The sequence below is a fragment of the Haliotis rufescens genome, unplaced genomic scaffold (genome assembly GCF_023055435.1).
Source record: "Haliotis rufescens isolate VD_foot unplaced genomic scaffold, xgHalRufe1.0.p SCAF_36, whole genome shotgun sequence".
NCBI lineage: Eukaryota > Metazoa > Mollusca > Gastropoda > Lepetellida > Haliotidae > Haliotis > Haliotis rufescens.
In genome coordinates this window covers 3386458-3408163 of record NW_025964068.1, presented here as the reverse complement: position 1 = coordinate 3408163, position 21706 = coordinate 3386458, and the positions used below count along the sequence as shown (strand labels likewise).

At 42.4% G+C, this 21706-nt stretch overlaps 1 protein-coding gene across 6 annotated transcripts in view; it reads right to left on the bottom strand.

Moving 5' to 3' along the window:
* The window catches only part of LOC124147747 (leucine-rich repeat-containing protein 74B-like), a 79820-nt gene that overhangs the window by 44619 nt on the left and 13495 nt on the right, over positions 1-21706 (bottom strand). Inside the window, exon 1 of one of the 6 annotated variants that reach the window (XM_048381144.1) lies at positions 9265-9396. The exons of 4 other annotated variants lie outside the window; for them this stretch is intronic. In XM_048381144.1, coding sequence (XP_048237101.1) covers positions 9265-9348 — 84 coding nt within the window. In that variant the 5' untranslated portion in view covers positions 9349-9396. Of the gene's footprint in view, positions 1-5495; positions 5570-9264; positions 9397-21706 lie in introns of those variants that run through there. One more of the 6 variants, XM_048381146.1, reaches the window with a different exon arrangement.

Below are 21706 nucleotides of genomic sequence, written 5' to 3'. Positions count from 1 at the left end.
CTAACCTCCCCCAAGGCCACAGCACGACACAAACAAAGGCCTGCACACATCAACAAATGGATCATATTACACAGATTGGTAAACTTACATTAAAAAAGTAAAGTGAAGACATTACTAATAATAACTAAGGTCTTTTCTTACTTTACAAAAAAGTCTGCACAAGTGAAGGCTTCTTATGATTTAAATGCTGTTAATTCTTGATTCAAGCTATGCCGAAGTTGACTGCCTTATAGTCTTGATAAACAAATGTTTCAAAAATAACCTGGACTCTCATTTTTATCAATTTTACAGTGTTTTGTATCACAGTGGTGGTTTGGATCAGGGTGGTGTTTTTACCAGAGTTGTGTTTTTGATCAGGGTGGTGTTTTTACCAGAGTTGTGTTTTTGATCAGGGAGGTGTTTTTACCAGAGTCCTGTTTTTGATCAGGGTGGTGTTTTTACCAGAGTCGTGTTTTTGATCAGGGTGGTGTTTTTACCAGAGTCCTGTTTTTGATCAGGGTGGTGTTTTTACCAGAGTTGTGTTTTTGATCAGGGAGGTGTTTTTACCAGAGTCCTGTTTTTGATCAGGGAGGTGTTTTTACCAGAGTCGTGTTTTTGATCAGGGAGGTGGTTTTACCAGAGTTGTGTTTTTGATCAGGGAGGTGGTTTTACCAGAGTTGTGTTTTTGATCAGGGAAGTGTTTTTTTAATATTCTTCACCTCAGTCCTATTTGATATAGGAAATCTAATCACTTCTAATCCCCGAAACCCATTGTGTTAACGTTTCATAAAAGCTTAATATTTATCAAATATTTTGAGTAAAACAGTAAGTAACTCTATGCAAAACAACAAATGCTTTCATTATTTTAATCTTTGGATTGCTGTGTACAGAGAGTGTCAGTTTTACTGAGCAGTGGTGAAGGAGGTTTACGGTACTATTTAGCACAACAAACACCAGCACTAAGTCAGCAGCAAAGCATGTATACAACCAAAGTGCCAACTATCTGATCAACTATACATGACCATCTCCAAGGCCTATTCAGGATGGGAGAGTGTTATATGAATTGCTGAACCCACAATCACACAAACAACTACGTGAAAAGAATGTGTGTCCGTTAGATAGAGATCATTGTACACCCAGGGCTTGTATTCCATGCGCTGAATAAACCTGGTGACAGGTGATATGTCGTCAAGATTAAATACCTTTTATACCCCATGTCAACTTGGTATTCTGACTGACATACTTTCAACATGTGGCAGTTATTAGACAGTTTCACAATGCTGAAGTATGATTTGTACATGTGACCCGACCATTTAACCTACTAAACCAGTTTGGACAAATGCCAGTACTCCTTTCTTTCGATTAACGCATGTTGGAAAAAACGTACAAACAAATGTTCTCTGAACTGCATGTAGCGGCCATAAAATTTCCGAGTCCCATGATGGGATTCGAACCACGGACCTTCTGATCAGAGGCTAGACGCCTTGTCGACATGACCAAAGAGGATAACCCCGTCAGCAAGCTGACAAGGTAAGGATGTCATCTGTGGGATGACTCCACGTCCTGCTACATACACCCCTGTCAACAGAAGGCACGTCCCTGGCTGCATAGTAGGGTACTGAGGCTTATTTTGCTCAAATTTAATATGAACGTGCTCAGCCCTACGTTTGGCGCCAATGTAGCGGCCATAAAATTTCCGAGTCCCTTGATGGGATTCGAACCACGGACCTTCTGATCAGAGGCCGGATGCCTTGTCCACATGACCAAAGAGGTTAACCCCGTCAGCAAGCTGACAAGGTAAGGATGTCATCTGTGGGATGACTCCACGCCCTGCTACATGCAAATTAGGAATATTATCATGGATTCCTAACAATCTTTCTGCCCAGTAGATCCTATCCCAACAAAGACAGTCCTTCATCACCTAGACACTCTTCTTTCTGTTATAACAAAGATAATCAACCTTAAGCTATGATCGGGGTAGGTTCTACAGTGTTTCAAGGAAGCTTTCGTAAAACCTCGTCTCAGAAAGCCTAATCCGACTGTAACCAGGGCTCAATACAAGGAACTTGATTTAACTTGCACCAGGTGCATGTTGACATGAAAAGCTAGTTGCACCAGATATAACAAGGTTGCATCCTGGTCCTATAAGTTTATTAAAGTTGCAACATAGACGCATAAACTAGTCTTGATAAGCACAATCCCAGATCTCTGATGACTGTGTCCTGAGTCAGGAAGTGCACACAACACAGGGAGGAGTGATGCAGCATGGAAGTTACAACTTTGGTAGTGAGTGTGCGTAAAGATTGATGTTATGGGGACAAGTAAGGGTACGTCCGACAAAACATGCACTAAGTGCATTTGGACATAAATAGTTTTCAATAATAGGTAGCACTGGTGCATGTTTTATATAGCTAAATCAAGCTCTGGTAACCATGGTGGAAACCACCCAGTGCCACATTTACACTTCATTGCTACACTGCTTGTGAAGGCAGTGGTGGACAAGTTTCAGTCTGCACATAAGGCTGGTCATGGTACAGAACCTGCATTACTGGGAGAGCTAAATGTTAAACTAACATAATACATGAAATATGGCCTTACTTCTTCTTGACAACTCAGAGGCACTTGACACATAAGGCTGGTCATGGTACAGAACCCGTATTACTGGGGTAGCTAAATGAACTAAGATAAAACATGAAATATGGCCTTACTTCTTCTTGACAACTCAGAGGCACTTGACACTGACCACTGCAGTCCTCTCTTGTTTAGGGACTGGTCATTTATTATAGGGGTGGGTGGAAAAGAGGGAATCAGTGGAGGGTCACAAAACAATGTGACAGTCTTAAGGGGAGGGTCATAAAAATAATTCACATATTTGGAGCGGGTCATGAAAAAATGGACACTTTATAATAAAATATAAAGTGCTTTTGCATTTTGTCTTTTCAGTATATTAGTCCATCAAAAACCTTTGACACACCCACCCCTGTCCTAAATGACTGGTCCCTTACAGAGTCAGACAGGAACAGAAAGGAAACACCCTTAGTGGTTATTGTCCTATGAATGCATTGATCAGTCTGTGTTAATGAAGCTACATAAAATAACACTGATCTCACATGTGGAGTTCCTCAAGGATCAGTTCTTGGCCCCATTCTGTTTACCCTGTATACCAACGTTGGGTCATGTCACCTCTGAGTGCCTCTGGAGTTATCATTGTTATGTTGACGACACACAAATAATGAAATTACACACAAAAGCCATGAAATCATGGATGATTAGAAAGAAACTGTAACTTAATGACAAACAGAGTGTTTACAGGTTAAAAACTGGAGAAGGTGGGAGTCACTGACATTCCAGTAGCCTTCTCTACTTTAGTGCTGAATCTTGGGATTCATCTTGACAGTGGACTTACTATGGAATATCATTTCAGCCCTTATCTCCAAGACTTGCTTCTTCCACCTCCGAAACAGAGAAAGCATTTCGACATAATGCCAACACAAGAAGTTGCACATTATAATAGTCAGATCTTTAGTCATGGCTCGACTATGGCTAACATCTTGAATGAACAATTCCAAAAGCTTCAAGATGTACAGAATACAGAGGGGAATATTGTCACAAGAATTTCATTATGGACACAAATAACAATTAGTTCGACATCCCTGCACTGGTTGCCCCTCAAAACCAGGATTTATTTCAAAATTCTAGCACTGGCATGCAAATGCTACCATGAAACAGATCAAATCTATCTGACTATTGTCAAAATACAAGACACTGAAATGCCTTCTGCATTCTGTTTCAGAAATGCTTCCAAAGACATTTGGTCCAAGTTCGTTTTAATACTGTGCATCACCATGGAACAAACTGCCATCAAACTGTCACCATCACACTCATCTGTCTAGGCTCATCTGAAAACTCATCTCTTCAAACTACACTGTCCAGCCTTTAAGTTTTACTCTAACGTATTGCTGAAACCATTTGCTGAAATGTGCTGAAAATGTGTAGTGCCTGGCCATTGACTCGGTGCATGGAATCTGGCACATTATAAAAGGACTTAGCTTATTGGATGTAATTCAGATACACGACAAAATAAAAACAATTTATCAATATCACACTGTCACATTAATAATGTTATAAAAGCTGGATGGAAGTTAACCACAATGCAGCATGGACAGGCACTGCAGTAAAGACCAGTCTGGAGTCAAGTGGATAGGGGACGCTGCAGGTCAAGCTCTTACAAGCAACAGATAGTGTCAAAAGAACCTTATGATGACCCATATTATAATAATCCGCACAATTAATTTCAGAATGACACATTTTTTACAATTACTTTTACAAACCCACAAACCCAAAATTCATAAATACTAAAATGTCTGATAACTGACTTCAGTAAGAAAAACATTTCAAACACAGAATGCTGAGGTTTAGCACATTTGATGCAACAGATTCTAAGATTAAAAAATGTCACAGGTTTCAAACATATCTTTATTTATAGGATATTTTCAATGAAATTTGACTTACCCGGTAATTGTAACCAGAACCATGAAAAAATGACAATTATTTGAACATACTTTGGTGTTGCCATTGGAAAAACTATGCATGTTCAGCTAGGTTCACCATTCCAGCAGTTTCAGGGAAGTATACAGAACTGCACTGAGTCATTATCTGTAGCACCTGACACCTTAGGTCAATGTGCAATGGGAAAATCAATTAAATATTGAAACATGGACTATATGTTTACCCAAACTAAAATAATATGAATAACATTATTACAAATTTTACTGTTATGTCTTCTCAAAAAGATAACCGGAAGAAGTCTTTGTAACTCTCAATTCCATTAGGTTTTGAACATATTTGGTAACTTTCAGACTGATTGCCTTTATGCAAAAAAACTATCTGTCTGTACATAAAACAGTTTTCAAAATGATGGGCGAGTAACAGCCACAAATGTTGTGGCTTTTTTTTGGTGGCATCCATATTAAAAATATGATAACCCGGTAGATCCCCTTGAACAGATTGATGTGTCCTGATTGATGTGCACAAGTATGCTTAGTTTCAGCTTCAATGGTCCAGTGCTTTCTAAGCAGACAACCTTGATTGACATTGATACCAAAGGACAATGGATAAGCAATAAAAATAACGTACTACCGTATAAGTCTTTGCTAAGGTGAGCTAAAAGATTAAAAGAAATCTCTATGCCTCTTATTTGTGTAGCAACAACAAGCAACAACCAGACAATGATAAAGGTTCTGGCACAACAACAATAGTAGATCAGGTACTACATGACATGCCTCTACAAGGACAACATCAACTCTTGATGTTACGCTACTTTCCACACCACTGGGACCCTACAATACACATGTACACACAAATCAATGACATTAACAATAATGGAGTTCTAGCCACTCCATCACCAATTCAGTCACCAACCCACCACAACTCCGGGCTATACACTGTATGGTGTGGGTTTTCTCAATACAACAGTGCATAACAATGACACTACATCAGAACCATAAAACACTCACTCAATCCTGCCCCCACCCGGTCCCAGGGTAGCAACAACTCCATAGATTGTTTCTCCTCATCGATACATGGCGTCAACATCCGGCGGTGTGTCAGATCAACATTGATTATATCAACATGAGGGCATTTCATTCTGTATTTACCTGTGACAAACAATTATTCATATCCTGGAGCAAGTGGAAATAATTGCTGATATGAGTTGTGACTTGCATGTGACTTTATTTTGTTCTTTATTGACATGAAATGTAATATGTCGAAATATCCGCACATTGCATTACTTTGTCCAAACTATCTTATCGTAGTGTGATCACACTATCGTATCATAGTGTGATCACACTGCCCTATCGTAATGTGATCATACTATCCTATCATTATGTGATCACACTATTCTATCATTATCGTATTGTAGTATGATCACCGACTATCGTATCATAGTGTGATCACTGACTATCGTATCGTAGTGTGATCACACGATCCTATCGCAATGTGATCACACTATAGTATTGTAATGTGATCACACTATCCTATCGTAATATGATCACACTATTGTTTGTTTGTTTGTTATTTAAAGCAGCACTCAACAATATTCCAGCTATATGATGGCAGTCAAGTCTGGACCAGACAATCCAATGATTGATATCATGAGGATCAATCCACGCAATATGGATATGATGACATGCATCAACCATGTCAGCGAGGCTGACCACCTGATCATATCGTAATGTGATCACACTATTGTATCGTAATGTGATCAGTGACTATCATATCGTAATGTGATCACACTATCATATCGTAATGTGATCACACTATTGTATCGTAATGTGATCACACTATTGTATCGTAATGTGATCACACTATCATATTGTAATGTGATCTCACTATGGTATCGTAATTTGATCACACTATCATATTGTAATACGATCACACTATCCTATCGTAAATGTTATCTGTGATCATACTATTATATCGTAATGTGATCACACTATAGTATTGTAATGTGATCACACTATCGTATTGTAATGTGATCACACTATCGTATTGTAATGTGATCACACTATCATATCGTAATGTGATCATACTATCGTATTGTAATGTGATCACACTATAGTATTGTAATACGATCACACTATCCTATCGTAAATGTTATCTGTGATCATACTATCATATCGTAATGTGATCACACTATCGTATTGTAATGTGATCACACTATAGTATTGTAATGTGATCACACTATCGTAATGTAATGCGATCACACTATCGTATTGAAATGTGATCACACTATCATATCGTAATGTGATCACACCATCGTATTGTAATGTGATCACACTATCGTATTGTAATGTGATCACACTATCGTATTGTAATGTGATCACACTATCCTATCGTAAATGTTATCTGTGATCATACTATTATATCGTAATGTGATCACACTATAGTATTGTAATGTGATCACACTATCGTATTGTAATGTGATCACACTATCGTATTGTAATGTGATCACACTATCATATCGTAATGTGATCACACTATCGTATTGTAATGTGATCACACTATCGTAATGTGATCACACTATAGTATTGTAATACGATCACACTATCCTATCGTAAATGTTACCTGTGATCATACTATCATATCGTAATGTGATCACACTATCGTATTGTAATGTGATCACACTATAGTATTGTAATGTGATCACACTATCGTATTGTAATGCAATCACACTATCGTATTGAAATGTGATCACACTATCATATCGTAATGTGATCACACCATCGTATTGTAATGTGATCACACTATCGTATTGTAATGTGATCACACTATCGTATTGTAATGTGATCACACTATAGTATTGTAATGTGATCACACTATCCTATCGTAAATGTTATCTGTGATCATACTATCATATCGTAATGTGATCACACTATAGTATTGTAATGTGATCACACTTTAATATTGTAAGGTGATATATTGTTACTTTGGCAAGACTATCATATCATTAGGTGATGTATTGTTACTTTGTTGAGACTATCATATCATAAGGTGATGTATTGTTACTTTGTCGAGACTATCATATCGTAAGGTGATTGTTAAAAACTACTATGGACAAGTAAATGGAGCAGCAATCTTAGGTGATATATATGTCAAATATCATTTTAAGAACTCACAAACCATTGCAAGACTTCAGTCTATGAAATATGTTTTGGCTTAGACTCGTACACATTGTTCTTTCTTTTCTTATGACGTCTTTTCGTAACATTTGACTATTAATATTGCGTACTTTTGACATTTATTTCAACTTTGTATGTTTAACCCCGTCTGTTTGTTTTGTATTTTGACCTTTAGTTCTTTATTCGTAATATTTGACCTTAATTGCGTACTTTTGTCCTTTTTTCAACTTTGTATTTTTTGACCGAATGGCCGCCCATAAATCCCCTTTGTGTAACTGTATCTTGCCTGGAGAAAAACATGTCACTAGTTGGCATACATTCCTATCACAAGTGTACCTTCATTTGTATTCTCTCTACAGGGTAAAGTTGTGTCATCAAATGGAATATTGTCAAACAAATAATTTTGACTTTTGGGTCATATATGAACAAAATGTCGAGATGAAGACAAAAGGACCCTGTTGCCACTGTTTCTGTCCGAACTGTTGTTATATCCTAGATAATTCCAACACAGCTACACCTGCACATCATCATGCCCGATCCCACAGATAATATGTGTACATATACCACAAGGACCTACACTCGCCGGTGGCTGCATGTAGTAAACATATTCACTGCTGGGGATCACAGTCATAAATCTAAATGATTGGTGCAGTCAATATAAAGTCAAACTTTCAGATATATGACCCTAATCTATGTTGATAGACATATTTTCTATTGCAAGATCTATTCCTTGGTTTAAACATTCCAAACAACAGCCATGATACCTTTCTGTGACAGTAAATTAGGGGTGGGTTTGAGTGAGTGAGTGAGTGAGTGAGTGAGTTGGGTGGGGTTTTATGCTGCTATAAATTGCTAAAGTAGCTTATCATCATGAAAGACAAATGGATATCATGAGTATTTTATTACAAGGTTTTAGAGCTCACATTAATGTTCTCACCAACATGACATGTTCAATATAGATACATTTATGGTGGATGTTAATGTAGAATCAGAATTCTTTAGAGACACCATTGCCTGGATTCTCAATGTTAAGCTTCACAATTTTATGGCACTCTCCTGATTGTCTCTCCTGGGCGGACACCACTTGTTAGTGACCTAAGTGACCACTAGGACGCTGTGATGTGCTCTGTAATAATTCCCCCAGGTTTGGGAGGGACAAGCAGTGTACAAGTAAGGCCACACTATGTTATGGTTATAACTATTTTGCGGAACAATTAACTTGGTATCAAAGTTGAAATAAAAATGAAAACCAAAGTGTGTAGCTAATTTTTTAATATATTTTATTTAGCCTACATTTGTTTGGGCTGGTCAGTTTAAGGGAGAAAAATCCAAATGTTAATAGTTTATGATTACCATGTTTACAATAATATTTATATATATTGACTTCTATTAGAGAGAGCTTCATTCTTTAAAGGACCTTGTAATGGTAAGTGACATTGCAATGGCTTTTCTTAATTATTTAAAAAGTCAACAGATAGTTTTTGTTTGATTTTTGCAGCTTTAGTGGTGAAAAAGTTAAAACTTCACTTTTTAGTTCCTCATAATGGCCTTTAACTCCGGTCGGTTGATGGAGCAAGTTACCCAAACAACACAATAAACCTACCTTGTATACCTGCTGTGTACGTTTAAATGTCCGTTCCCGAAGAATTACAATCCGGTCAGATTTCAGGTGAGACAAAGATTCCATAGTTTGTTATCTTTGTCAGATTGTTTGGGCTGAGATTATCACCACATCTTTGTCCAGGGTCATGTAAGGAATATATCAACAGTGAAACAACTTGAGTGATTCAATGTAAGCATTTCTAAGAGGTCACATAAAGAAAAATACCACTGTCAAGAGCAGAGCCAGATGGCTACCTGACAGTACTTTGTGGCAATGGGAAGAAGTCCAGGGCCCACTTGCAAAGAGCGATCTTAGCGCTAAGACTATCGTAAGCCTATGTTAAGTATGGGAGTTACGATCATCTTAGCGCTAAGATTGCTTTGTGCAAGTCGATCCAGTAGACAATGGGTAAACGGCTGGAGTAACTAGGACTCAAGGAGAGTCTGGTTGGGCTACTGTAATCTGACAACAGCTGCTTGGACAAGTAGTCAGTGGGATGGCAGTCATAGTCATTGGCTTATTACCTCTGGTGATTAGAACCTCCAGTCTGAGGGTAGAATGAGAAATGGAAGTTACTTCCATTAATAGCCAAATGCCTTGTCATCTAATTAATGATGAACATGCTCAACGAGATTCCCACTATCCCAAAAGAAACAAATGCCCTAACTGGCACAGTTCGTAGATGTTTGTCAATTTGGTTTACCTCACCAACAGGGGTATGCTGCTGACAAACCAAGAATCATAATCTGAACGAATCTGGGATTCAAACCCAGGATCATAGGATTCTAGCACACCTCCTCACTCAGCCAGGTGATGGATGAGAACTGCTCCATGAGAGGGCCATCATCCAAGATCACCCAAGTACTGTTCATCCACTGTACCCACTTCATCCCCACTTACTAGGGCTGAAACGATATCCCGGGACACCGATGCATCGCGATTCACTCCATACGATACGGTGTGCAATTTGTGAGGTGCTGTATCTCGATTTTTTACGATACGTTTTTTCAAAGAAGTATGTATTTACGTTCGTCTTTTTTTTGTAAATAAACTTTCATCACAGATACGTTTCAAATGTGTTTTAACTTTTTTTCAACACTGTAGGCCGGTAGACCGGCCAAGAAGCATCGAGTCCCCAGGCACCGTAGGCCGGTTAACCGGCCAAGCCTTAGTCACGCCAAAATAGTATATATATTTATGGACCTACCTGTCATACCATTCATTTATTAAATCTATCACATCTCACAATGTCTGAAATACGTATTTTATTTCCATTTATCATTTTTTATCGATAGCTTAAAAAGTTATTCACTATTTCCCGCTTATGTTATTGAAGATATAATTCTCGGACACACACTTCGACAACGGGTGCACATCGAACATGTCAAAGAGCATAACAAAGACGTTTCAAGCAAATCTTTAACTAAATAATTATACAAAGTGGTAAATAAAATCAACAAAAATATATCTAAAAGTGGTCAAACTTACAGCTAAGTTATTATTTCCATCTTTTCGTGCGATCGCGTGTAATGTTAGTCAAATGACATCTCGGCTTTCGTCGCCTCGAATTCCCGGCTCGGACACGATGTTCAATGCCAAAATATATGCATGAAAACTCTTTGTCACAGCTTGTAACCTAGCATGATACATCCACGAAGCTCCATATTTTTAATACAGATCGCGATTTCCTGCTTAAAACGTTCAGAATAACACAACTTCTTCATGTTACTAAGCGGACTGCCGCTGTTATTTGGAAATGAGTGAAAACAGATACTATTCATAATTCTTTTTAAAATAACTTTCCAATTACGTAAACAATGAAATTCTTTAGATCTTTTGAAACTTATATTTGCCCAAAATCGTCAAATTGTCGCTTCCCTGGTCCTTAATCTGGATGTTATGAATGTGTTAACTTACATATTTTTATATTTTACAACGAACTTAATTAAGTTGTCAATGCATTATTTAAATAATGTGATAAACATAACTTTCATATTTATAAACACTAGGATAAGACCTTTCAAATGGTGTATAACATGGCTGTTGCTATATATCTAATTATTTTTAATTGTTTTTTTGCCTTTATACATGAAAATGGCAAATCATTAGTTACTGGACACTGGTACATTTAGTATTTACTCCTACCATCTAGTCACAACTCACAAATATGTAGGACTGTAACTTTTGTGTTTGCTAGCCATTACATGGAAATGGCAGATGATTCATTAAGTTAAAATACTCATTACAGTATATATTTTATGACTCATGAACATTCGGTCACTCTCATTTAATTTTTCATTTTTAATAAACTAAGTTTAATTCATTCATCTCTTGTCTTCTCTTGTCACTATGTGTATCGAGATACGTATCGAATCGTGATGTAAGTATCGAGGTACGTATCGTATCGTGACCTAGGTGTATCGTGTATTGCAGCCCTACCACTTACACACGGCTTATGACAAACATGGAGTAGAAGGGAATTAATGTGACTACCAGTACTCAGTCAAAACTGAGCTAAAGAACAATAAAAAGATAAAAAGATCCATCCGAGTCCTCTCGCTCTTCATCCCCAACATGAAACAAAGGATACTGTGCTCTACTATCGATACTGCTGCATACTGGCATCATTTCTCCATCGTGCTCCAACTACATCTCCAGTACTCCAGTGGAAACGTTCTTTCACAAAACTTAGGATCCACTCACAGGATGCAGGCAACAAGAAAATCCCATTGATTCCAGAAACACATGTATCAAACCTTCATATCTTTGACTTTTCACATCAACAAATTCCTGCAAGTGAGATTCCCTGATGACAAAATCCAGTTCTCAAATTGTAAACCATTAAGTAATTTAAGGTGTTACCATATAGCGTCTTAAACAAAACTATTTTGCAATGTAGATCCTCGATACATTGGCAAGCCTTGAACAAGCTCCTTACACTGTCAGTTTTATGATGAGCAGTGAGAATTGAGCATACAACCCACAGAGATAAGCCTGACTCGTGGCCAGCACATTAAGCGTGTAAATCAATGGGAGTAGAAATCTAGGCAATATATCTGGCAATAGGTCCATTAACTCTCTCCTCACATCAGCCATGCACAGACTTGTCCTAGCATTAACATGCTCAATTGGTCTTCAACCTATCTGTCACAAATGTCAGTTGCCATAAACCAGGCCATCAGTTCTGACGAGTTATCACAAACAATTTGTCAAAAATGCCATCAAACGTCTTTGTGACATCTTTCAAACAGATGGAAAAATAGTCACCAATAATTTGCAGCAACTGGATTTGTCACCTGATATGTCTTCTCTTTGTGGCAAAATGCTGGTAATCCAAGTTCCCATGGAAACTGTTTTAATAATTTACAATTCTGGTGTGTAAAAATTATTCACGAAACGTCAATAACCAATTTTTGTCCAAAAGGAAATTACAAACATTATTCAGGAATTATTTCCAAATGATCTTTGCTAGACGTAAACACTGTCATAAGCAGCACAGAGGAACCAGACAAAATTAACTTTAACTACACTACCACTGAAGATGTCACAGTGTTGACAAAATCACCTTGGCAACACATGGAATCAGTTTCTCATTGGCTGTGTAACAGCCAACATTGATCGGTGAAGTCACGCAACAACTAATGCTTCAGATTTCATCCCGATACCATGTTGCGGAAATCTATGTTTTAGCGACAATGTACAGGCGGTTGGGAGTGTATCAGTGTCTGTGAGTGGCAACATTCACCATTGATCTATCTTGTAGGTGGCAGTCACACACTAAGGCTGGGATCACAGAGATAACACTCAGCTTACAACATAAACCCAGGTGTTGAAGTCTAACTCCAACAGTTGATGCCACATTTTATACAGGTGCTTCCCTAACTAACATGGGAGACTTGTATGTGTGTCAGCTGTAATCAGCTTCTTCAGTCAAACACTCACATCTTAAATGCTCTTTTGCAAATCTGTTGTGAGGAAAGACTACAGGCCCTAGCCAGGTTAGGGAGCACATATTATTAGGATTGCGCTAATGTCCTTCTTATCAGGCTGCTAAGAGAAAAGCACATTATTTAATATGTCACGATTGGGACAACAGTATGATGATCAACTTTTCTATTACAATTGAAGTGACTTTCAGTTTATATTCAAACACTGTTACGAAAAAGTTTATTTCACCTGCCTGATAACTGTGTCAGAGGAACAGGAACACCTCTACAATGGTACTATTTACCCATTATATACAATCATAAAGTCATCAGTTACAGATCCAACTATTAAATGCCACTCAAAGATCTGATAGTTTTCATCAGATATATATAAATGGCTCATGTCTTCACTGACACTGTATAACGTCATACTTGCTTTCTCTATAAAATCTAGTTATTGCACATAAACCACTAGTCTGAAGTAGACTGTGGACAAGATGGTTTTCATGCATGGTGAAGGTGTGTTCAATCAACTGGACTGGCAGGGCAGAGTGTACATGAAGCAGTCGTAAAAGGCCTTCACTCTGACAGGGAGCTCTACAGGGGATGTGACAGGTTGACAGGGGCTACCAGTCCTGACAGGGAGCTCTACAGGGGATTTGACAGGTTGACAGGGGCTACCAGTCCTGACAGGGAACTCTACAGGGGATGTGACAGGTTGACAGGGGCTACCAGTCCTGACAGGGAACTCTACAGGGAATGTGACAGGTTGGCCAGGGCTACCAGTCCTGACAGGGATCTCTACAGGGGATGTGACAGGTTGGCCGGGGCTGCCAGTCCTGATAGGGAACTCTACAGGGGATGTGAACGGTTGGCCTGGGCTACCAGTCCTGATAGGGAGCTCTACAGGGGATTTGACAGGTTGACAGGGACTACCAGTCCTGACAGGGAGCTCTACAGGGGATGTGACAGGTTGACAGGGGCAACCAGTCCTGACAGGGAGCTCTACAGGGGATGTGACAGGTTGACAGGGACTACTAGTCCTGACAGGGAACTCTACAGGGGATGTGACAGGTTGACAGGGGCTACCAGTCCTGACAGGGAACTCTACAGGGGATGTGACAGGTTGGCTGGGGCTACCAGTCCTGACAGGGAACTCTACAGGGGATGTGACAGGTTGACAGGGGCTACCAGGGGCTACCAGTCCTGACAGGGAACTCTACAGGGGATGTGACAGGTTGACAGGGGCTACCAGTCCTGACAGGGAGCTCTACAGGGGATGTGACAGGTTGGCAGGGGCTACCAGTCCTGACAGGGAACTCTACAGGGGATGTGACAGGTTGACAGGGGCTACCAGTCCTGACAGGGAGCTCTACAGGGGATGTGACAGGTTGACAGGGGCTACCAGTCCTGACAGGGATCTCTACAGGGGATGTGACAGGTTGGCCGGGGCTACCAGTCCTGACAGGGAACTCTACAGGGGATGTGACAGGTTGACAGGGGCTACCAGTCCTGACAGGGAGCTCTACAGGGGATGTGACAGGTTGGCAGGGGCTACCAGTCCTGACAGGGAACTCTACAGGGGATGTGACAGGTTGACAGGGGCTACCAGGGGCTACCAGTCCTGACAGGGAACTCTACAGGGGATGTGACAGGTTGGCAGGGGCTACCAGTCCTGACAGGGAACTCTACAGGGGATGTGACAGGTTGACAGGGGCTACCAGTCCTGACAGGGAGCTCTACAGGGGATGTGACAGGTTGACAGGGGCTACCAGTCCTGACAGGGAACTCTACAGGGGATGTGACAGGTTGACAGGGGCTACCAGTCCTGACAGGGAGCTCTACAGGGGATGTGACAGGTTGACAGGGGCTACCAGTCCTGACAGGGAACTCTACAGGGGATGTGACAGGTTGGCCGGGGCTACCAGTCCTGACAGGGAACTCTACAGGGGATGTGACAGGTTGACCAGGGCTACCAGTCCTGATAGGGAACTCTACAGGGGATGTGACAGGTTGACAGGGGCTACCAGTCCTGACAGGGAACTCTACAGGGGATGTGACAGGTTGACAGGGGCTACTAGTCCCGACAGGGAGCTCTACAGGGGATGTGACAGGTTGACAGGGGCTGCCAGTCCTGATAGGGAACTCTACAGGGGATGTGACAGGTTGACAGGGGCTACTTGTCCTGACAGGGAGCTCTACAGGGGATGTGACAGGTTGACAGGGGCTACCAGTCGTGACGGGGAACTCTACAGGGGATGTGACAGGTTGACAGGGGCTGCCAGTCCTGACAGGGAACTCTACAGGGGATGTGACAGGTTGACAGGGGCTACTAGTCCTGACAGGGAGCTCTACAGGGGATGTGACAGGTTGACAGGGGCTACCAGTCCTGACAGGGAACTCTACAGGGGATGTGACAGGTTGACAGGGGCTACCAGTCCTGATAGGGATCTCTACATGGGATGTGACAGGTTGACCGGGGCTACCAGTCCTGACAGGGAGCTCTACAGGGGATGTGACAGGTTGACAGGGGCTACCAGTCCTGATAGGGAACTCTACAGGGGATGTGACAGGTTGGCCGGGGCTACCAGTCCTGATAGGGAGCTCTACAGGGGATGTGACAGGTTGACAGGGACTACCAGTCCTGATAGGGAACTCTACAGGGGATGTGACAGGTTGACAGGGGCTACCAGGGGCTACCAGTCCTGACAGGGAACTCTACAGGGGATGTGACAGGTTGGCTGGGGCTACCAGTCCTGATAGGGAACTCTACAGGGGATGTGACAGGTTGACAGGGGCTACCAGGGGCTACCAGTCCTGACAGGGAACTCTACAGGGGATGTGACAGGTAGGGAATGCATGCTGGGCTAGATAGTATAAAAAGAATATCCGCTCGTATATAAAGAAAGAATTTAGTTTGTTGACAATTTAGAATAATGAACAATAATGACATGATAAAAAAAATTAATAATAATAATAACATGCATGCAAGTTCACTAATATTGTGTTTTGTTTGGGTCTTTTGGGTCTTAAAAATGGCTCCTTGATTGGACAGTTGCTGCAATTTCATGTGCCGCATCGTTACCTTAGTAACTATTTTTGTATCCAGGGTATGGAAATAACAAAATTGTGACCATTGTAACATTGTGATATAACCTTTCCAAGGTCACTGTGGAATGTTGCATATTTACATTGTGAAACGTAATTCCTCTGTCTATGATAATGTTAGTATAACATTATTTTACAATGTAATTACAATGTTGCAAAAATATGTTGTGCACCGGAGTCATCACACAACGCTGTAATAATGCATAAGAAACAACTCATAACATCTCATAAGTTTAATTTCATATATATATTTTACAGAAAGTGTCACACGCAGATACAGTCAAACATCTTGGTGTGCATCTTTTGCGCAGGCGTGAGAGAAACTGTTTCTGGTCAAAAGGGGATATTTCAGGAGAGTACTTGCGTTGACACAGCAGCGATTTTGTGGTGACTAAAACTACTTTACAATTTCATCATGCCATTGAAACTATATTGCCAAAAGGTCTGAGTGAAAGCTGCTGTACATCTCTAGATTTTGCTTACTTCATGTAATTGTTTTAGATCCATAAATTGTTTCATTCTCGTGCAATATGACATGAAACAAAATGGTGTGTTAAATGGCAGAGTGTTGTATCAGCGCGGTCTTGCTGTTCTCTGTAACATAATTACATCATCGGATACTATAACTACATATATTAATTGAAAAGGTGTGTTTAAGAATCTGTTTGAATTTATTTAGGTTATAAAAAAACTTCTCATACTTGCATGGAAAAGATAGTCGCATGTGTAATGTATAAAACTATCTGATATCGATCGTTCCCAGCTAGGGTCTTCCATGTGTGTGCAGGCATGGCGTGACCTTTCCCCCCCATTGTGCTGTAAATGCTAGAATTCCTGTATGGTGCCTACATTTGTTCACACTTATTTATATTGTCAGTACATATGCTTTCATCTCTCTCCACCACGGACGACTATAACAATAGGCCACAAGTAACAAGACGGCTGTACAGTTAAAATAATTTGATATCCATATCACAATCTTGCATTGCATTGGCATGTCAGATATTTAAATTATTTTTAAAAAATGTTTCCACCTTTGAAAAATCGCAAAACCACCTAGTGGGAATATTGCAACCATATTTATGTGAGATATCTTGTTATGGTGTAAGAACGAATGGGGTCAGCAGAACGGGAGAGCAGAAATTTAATAAACATAGTAAAAGAGGCTTGCTATAATTGATGTACATATTAACCAGTTGGAAAAACTGTAAACTTGTTTGTTTGCAAATGATTTCAAATAATGAAGTAAATTTATCATATTGATCAATCATGTATGAAGGACCATTTTTGCAGAGCATATTTACTCCTGGTATACCGGTACTGCAATACTGTATTCACTTTGGTGTAATGCAAGCTTATAAAGGAGAATGTGGACTGAAATACGGTATGTCACAGGATACTTACACTTCAAAGTCAGTAGTCAACTCACAACAAAATGGATCAGTTATTTCCAGGTATATTCTACCAGAAAGACATCCCCATATGGAGTGAGTGAGTATGGTTTTACACCACTTTTAGCAATATTCCAGCAATATCACGTCGGGGGACATCGTTGCATCCATGAGGGGAATCGAACCTGGGTCTTCTGCATGATGAGCGAACACTTTAATGTTAACATTAGGCTACCCCACCGCCCCATTTAAAGTAATGAACAGAATGATTTGTAATATAGAAAGAGCAAGTGGTTCTATGGAACTCGATTGGTTAACCAAGCAAACAATATTGCCTTTCTGTTTCCATAATCAGAAAAATAACAAAGCCAACTGTTTCCTGATCTGCTGGTAATAGAATGACCAGGGCTTGTGTTGCTGTAGTATTGTGTATATTTTTATAGATATTTTGTATTGCTGTCTCTCGATTTCTGTGTGTTAATGCATATTAAAATGATAAGTAAGCAGTATGTGAAGATATTATTGTTGACATATTTATTGATCAGAATTTACTTCGATATGTATTTCTGTTTATGGAGGTTTAAACGTATAGACAGGTGTGCACAGTTTTAGTGAATCTAAACAGTGTGTCTCCCGTACATACGTTTCTTCCTCCATTTACGCAAAAGTATATTGAAGTCAATTCTGAAATATACAGATTGATATTGAAATAATGCTTTGGAACACAGTATTTTTATGTGTAGGGTAAAATGTTATACTTGTAGTACATGTAGACTGATTATGTGTATTTTATTGCAGAGATCATCGACAGGAACAAATGAAGACAAAATTTAGGACTCCATATACAATACAATGAATTACATTTAAGAATTTAAATTCCTTTTTTATTTTCAATTAACATAGAAAACCCTATTTCAGACCATATTTGTTATAGCGGCGGATGCAGGAATATTTCACGCTTTCCATTTATTACAATTTTAGGAATGAGCATGTTGTAAAAGTGACTTCAACACATGATCTAGACATTCTTATGTCAAACTTCAAACATATATTCGACCACATGAGTACCCCCAGTGGATCCAAACCACAGTGTTGTTGATGTCCCACCAAGACTAACATCTGGTACAGCTAGGTGACAAATGACTATGTGTGGACGTGGCAGAGCAGTGTGAGGGACGTGCCAGAGTAGTGTGAGGGACTGGCCAGAGCAGTGTGAGGGACGTGCCAGAGTAGTGTGAGGGACTGGCCAGAGCAGTGTGAGGGACGTGCCAGAGTAGTGTGAGGGACTGGCCAGAGCAGTGTGAGGGACGTGCCAGAGTAGTGTGAGGGACTGGCCAGAGTAGTGTGAGGGACTGGCCAGAGTAGTGTGAGGGACTGGCCAGAGCAGTGTGAGGGACGTGGCAGAGTAGTGTGAGGGACTGGCCAGAGTAGTGTGAGGGACGTGGCAGAGTAGTGTGAGGGACTGGCCAGAGTAGTGTGAGGGACTGGCCAGAGCAGTGTGAGGGACGTGCCAGAGCAGTGTGAGGGACGTGGCAGAGTAGTGTGAGGGACTGGCCAGAGTAGTGTGAGGGGCGTGGCAGAGCAGTGTGAGGGACGTGCCAGAGTAGTGTGAGGGACGTGGCAGAGTAGTGTGAGGGACTGGCCAGAGCAGTGTGAGGGACGTGGCAGAGCAGTGTGAGGGACGTGCCAGAGTAGTGTGAGGGACGTGCCAGAGTAGTGTGAGGGACTGGCCAGAGTAGTGTGAGGGACTGGCCAGAGCAGTGTGAGGGACGTGGCAGAGTCATGTGAGGGACTGGCCAGAGCAGTGTGAGGGACGTGGCAGAGTAGTGTGAGGGACTGGCCAGAGCAGTGTGAGGGACGTGCCAGAGTAGTGTGAGGGACGTGGCAGAGTAGTGTGAGGGACTGGCCAGAGCAGTGTGAGGGACGTGCCAGAGTAGTGTGAGGGACGTGGCAGAGTAGTGTGAGGGACTGGCCAGAGTAGTGTGAGGGACGTGGCAGAGCAGTGTGAGGGACGTGCCAGAGTAGTGTGAGGGACGTGCCAGAGCAGTGTGAGGGACTGGCCAGAGTAGTGTGAGGGACTGGCCAGAGTAGTGTGAGGGACTGGCCAGAGCAGTGTGAGGGACGTGCCAGAGTAGTGTGAGGGACGTGGCAGAGTAGTGTGAGGGACTGGCCAGAGTAGTGTGAGGGACGTGGCAGAGCAGTGTGAGGGACGTGCCAGAGTAGTGTGAGGGACGTGGCAGAGCAGTGTGAGGGACTGGCCAGAGTAGTGTGAGGGACTGGCCAGAGTAGTGTGAGGGACTGGCCAGAGCAGCGTGAGGGACATGGCAGAGTCATGTGAGGGACTGGCCAGAGTAGTATGAGGGACGTGCCAGAGTAGTGTGAGGGACGTGCCAGAGTAGTGTGAGGGACGTGGCAGAGTAGTGTGAGGGACTGGCCAAAAAAAAAGTGTGAGGGACGTGGCAGAGCAGTGTGAGGGACGTGCCAGAGCAGTGTGAGGGACATGGCAGAGTCATGTGAGGGACTGGCCAGAGTAGTGTGAGGGACGTGCCAGAGTAGTGTGAGGGACTGGCCAGAGTCGTGTGAGGGACGTGCCAGAGTAGTGTGAGGGACTGGCCAGAGTAGTGTGAGGGACTGGCCAGAGTAGTGTGAGGGACTGGCCAGAGTAGTGTGAGGGACGTGCCAGAGTCGTGTGAGGGACGTGCCAGAGTAGTGTGAGGGACTGGCCAGAGTAGTGTGAGGGACGTGGCAGAGTAGTGTGAGGGACTGGCAGAGCAGTGTGAGGGACGTGCCAGAGCAGTGTGAGGGACGTGGCAGAGTAGTGTGAGGGACTTGGCAGAGCAGTGTGAGGGACGTGGCAGAGTAGTGTGAGGGACTTGGCAGAGTAGTGTGAGGGACGTGGCTGAGTAGTGTGAGGGACGTGGCAGAGTCATGTGAGGGACTGGCCAGAGTAGTGTGAGGGACGTGCCAGAGTCGTGTGAGGGACGTGCCAGAGTAGTGTGAGGGACTGGCCAGAGTAGTGTGAGGGACGTGGCAGAGTAGTGTGAGGGACTGGCCAGAGTAGTGTGAGGGACTGGCCAGAGTAGTGTGAGGGACTCGGCAGAGTAGTGTGAGGGACTTGGCAGAGTAGTGTGAGGGACGTGGCAGAGTAGTGTGAGGGACGTGGCAGAGTAGTGTGAGGGACTGGCCAGAGTAGTGTGAGGGACGTGCCAGAGTAGTGTGAGGGACGTGGCAGAGTAGTGTGATGGACTTGGCAGAGTAGTGTGAGGGACGTGGCAGAGTAGTGTGAGGGACGTGGCAGAGTAGTGTGAGGGACTGGCCAGAGTAGTGTGAGGGACGTGGCAGAGTAGTGTGAGGGACTGGCCAGAGTAGTGTGAGGGACTGGCCAGAGTAGTGTGAAGGACTGGCAGAGCAGTGTGAGGGACGTGCCAGAGCAGTGTGAGGGACGTGGCAGAGTAGTGTGAGGGACTTGGCAGAGTAGTGTGAGGGACTGGCCAGAGTAGTGTGAGGGACTGGCCAGAGTAGTGTGAGGGACTGGCCAGAGTAGTGTGAAGGACTGGCAGAGCAGTGTGAGGGACGTGCCAGAGCAGTGTGAGGGACGTGGCAGAGTAGTGTGAGGGACTTGGCAGAGTAGTGTGAGGGACTGGCCAGAGCAGTGTGAGGGACTGGCCAGAGTAGTGTGAGGGACTGGCCAGAGTAGTGTGAAGGACTGGCCAGAGCAGTGTGAGGGACGTGCCAGAGTAGTGTGAGGGACGTGGCAGAGTAGTGTGAGGGACTGGCCAGAGTAGTGTGAGGGACGTGGCAGAGCAGTGTGAGGGACGTGCCAGAGTAGTGTGAGGGACGTGGCAGAGCAGTGTGAGGGACTGGCCAGAGTAGTGTGAGGGACTGGCCAGAGTAGTGTGAGGGACTGGCCAGAGCAGCGTGAGGGACATGGCAGAGTCATGTGAGGGACTGGCCAGAGTAGTATGAGGGACGTGCCAGAGTAGTGTGAGGGACGTGCCAGAGTAGTGTGAGGGACGT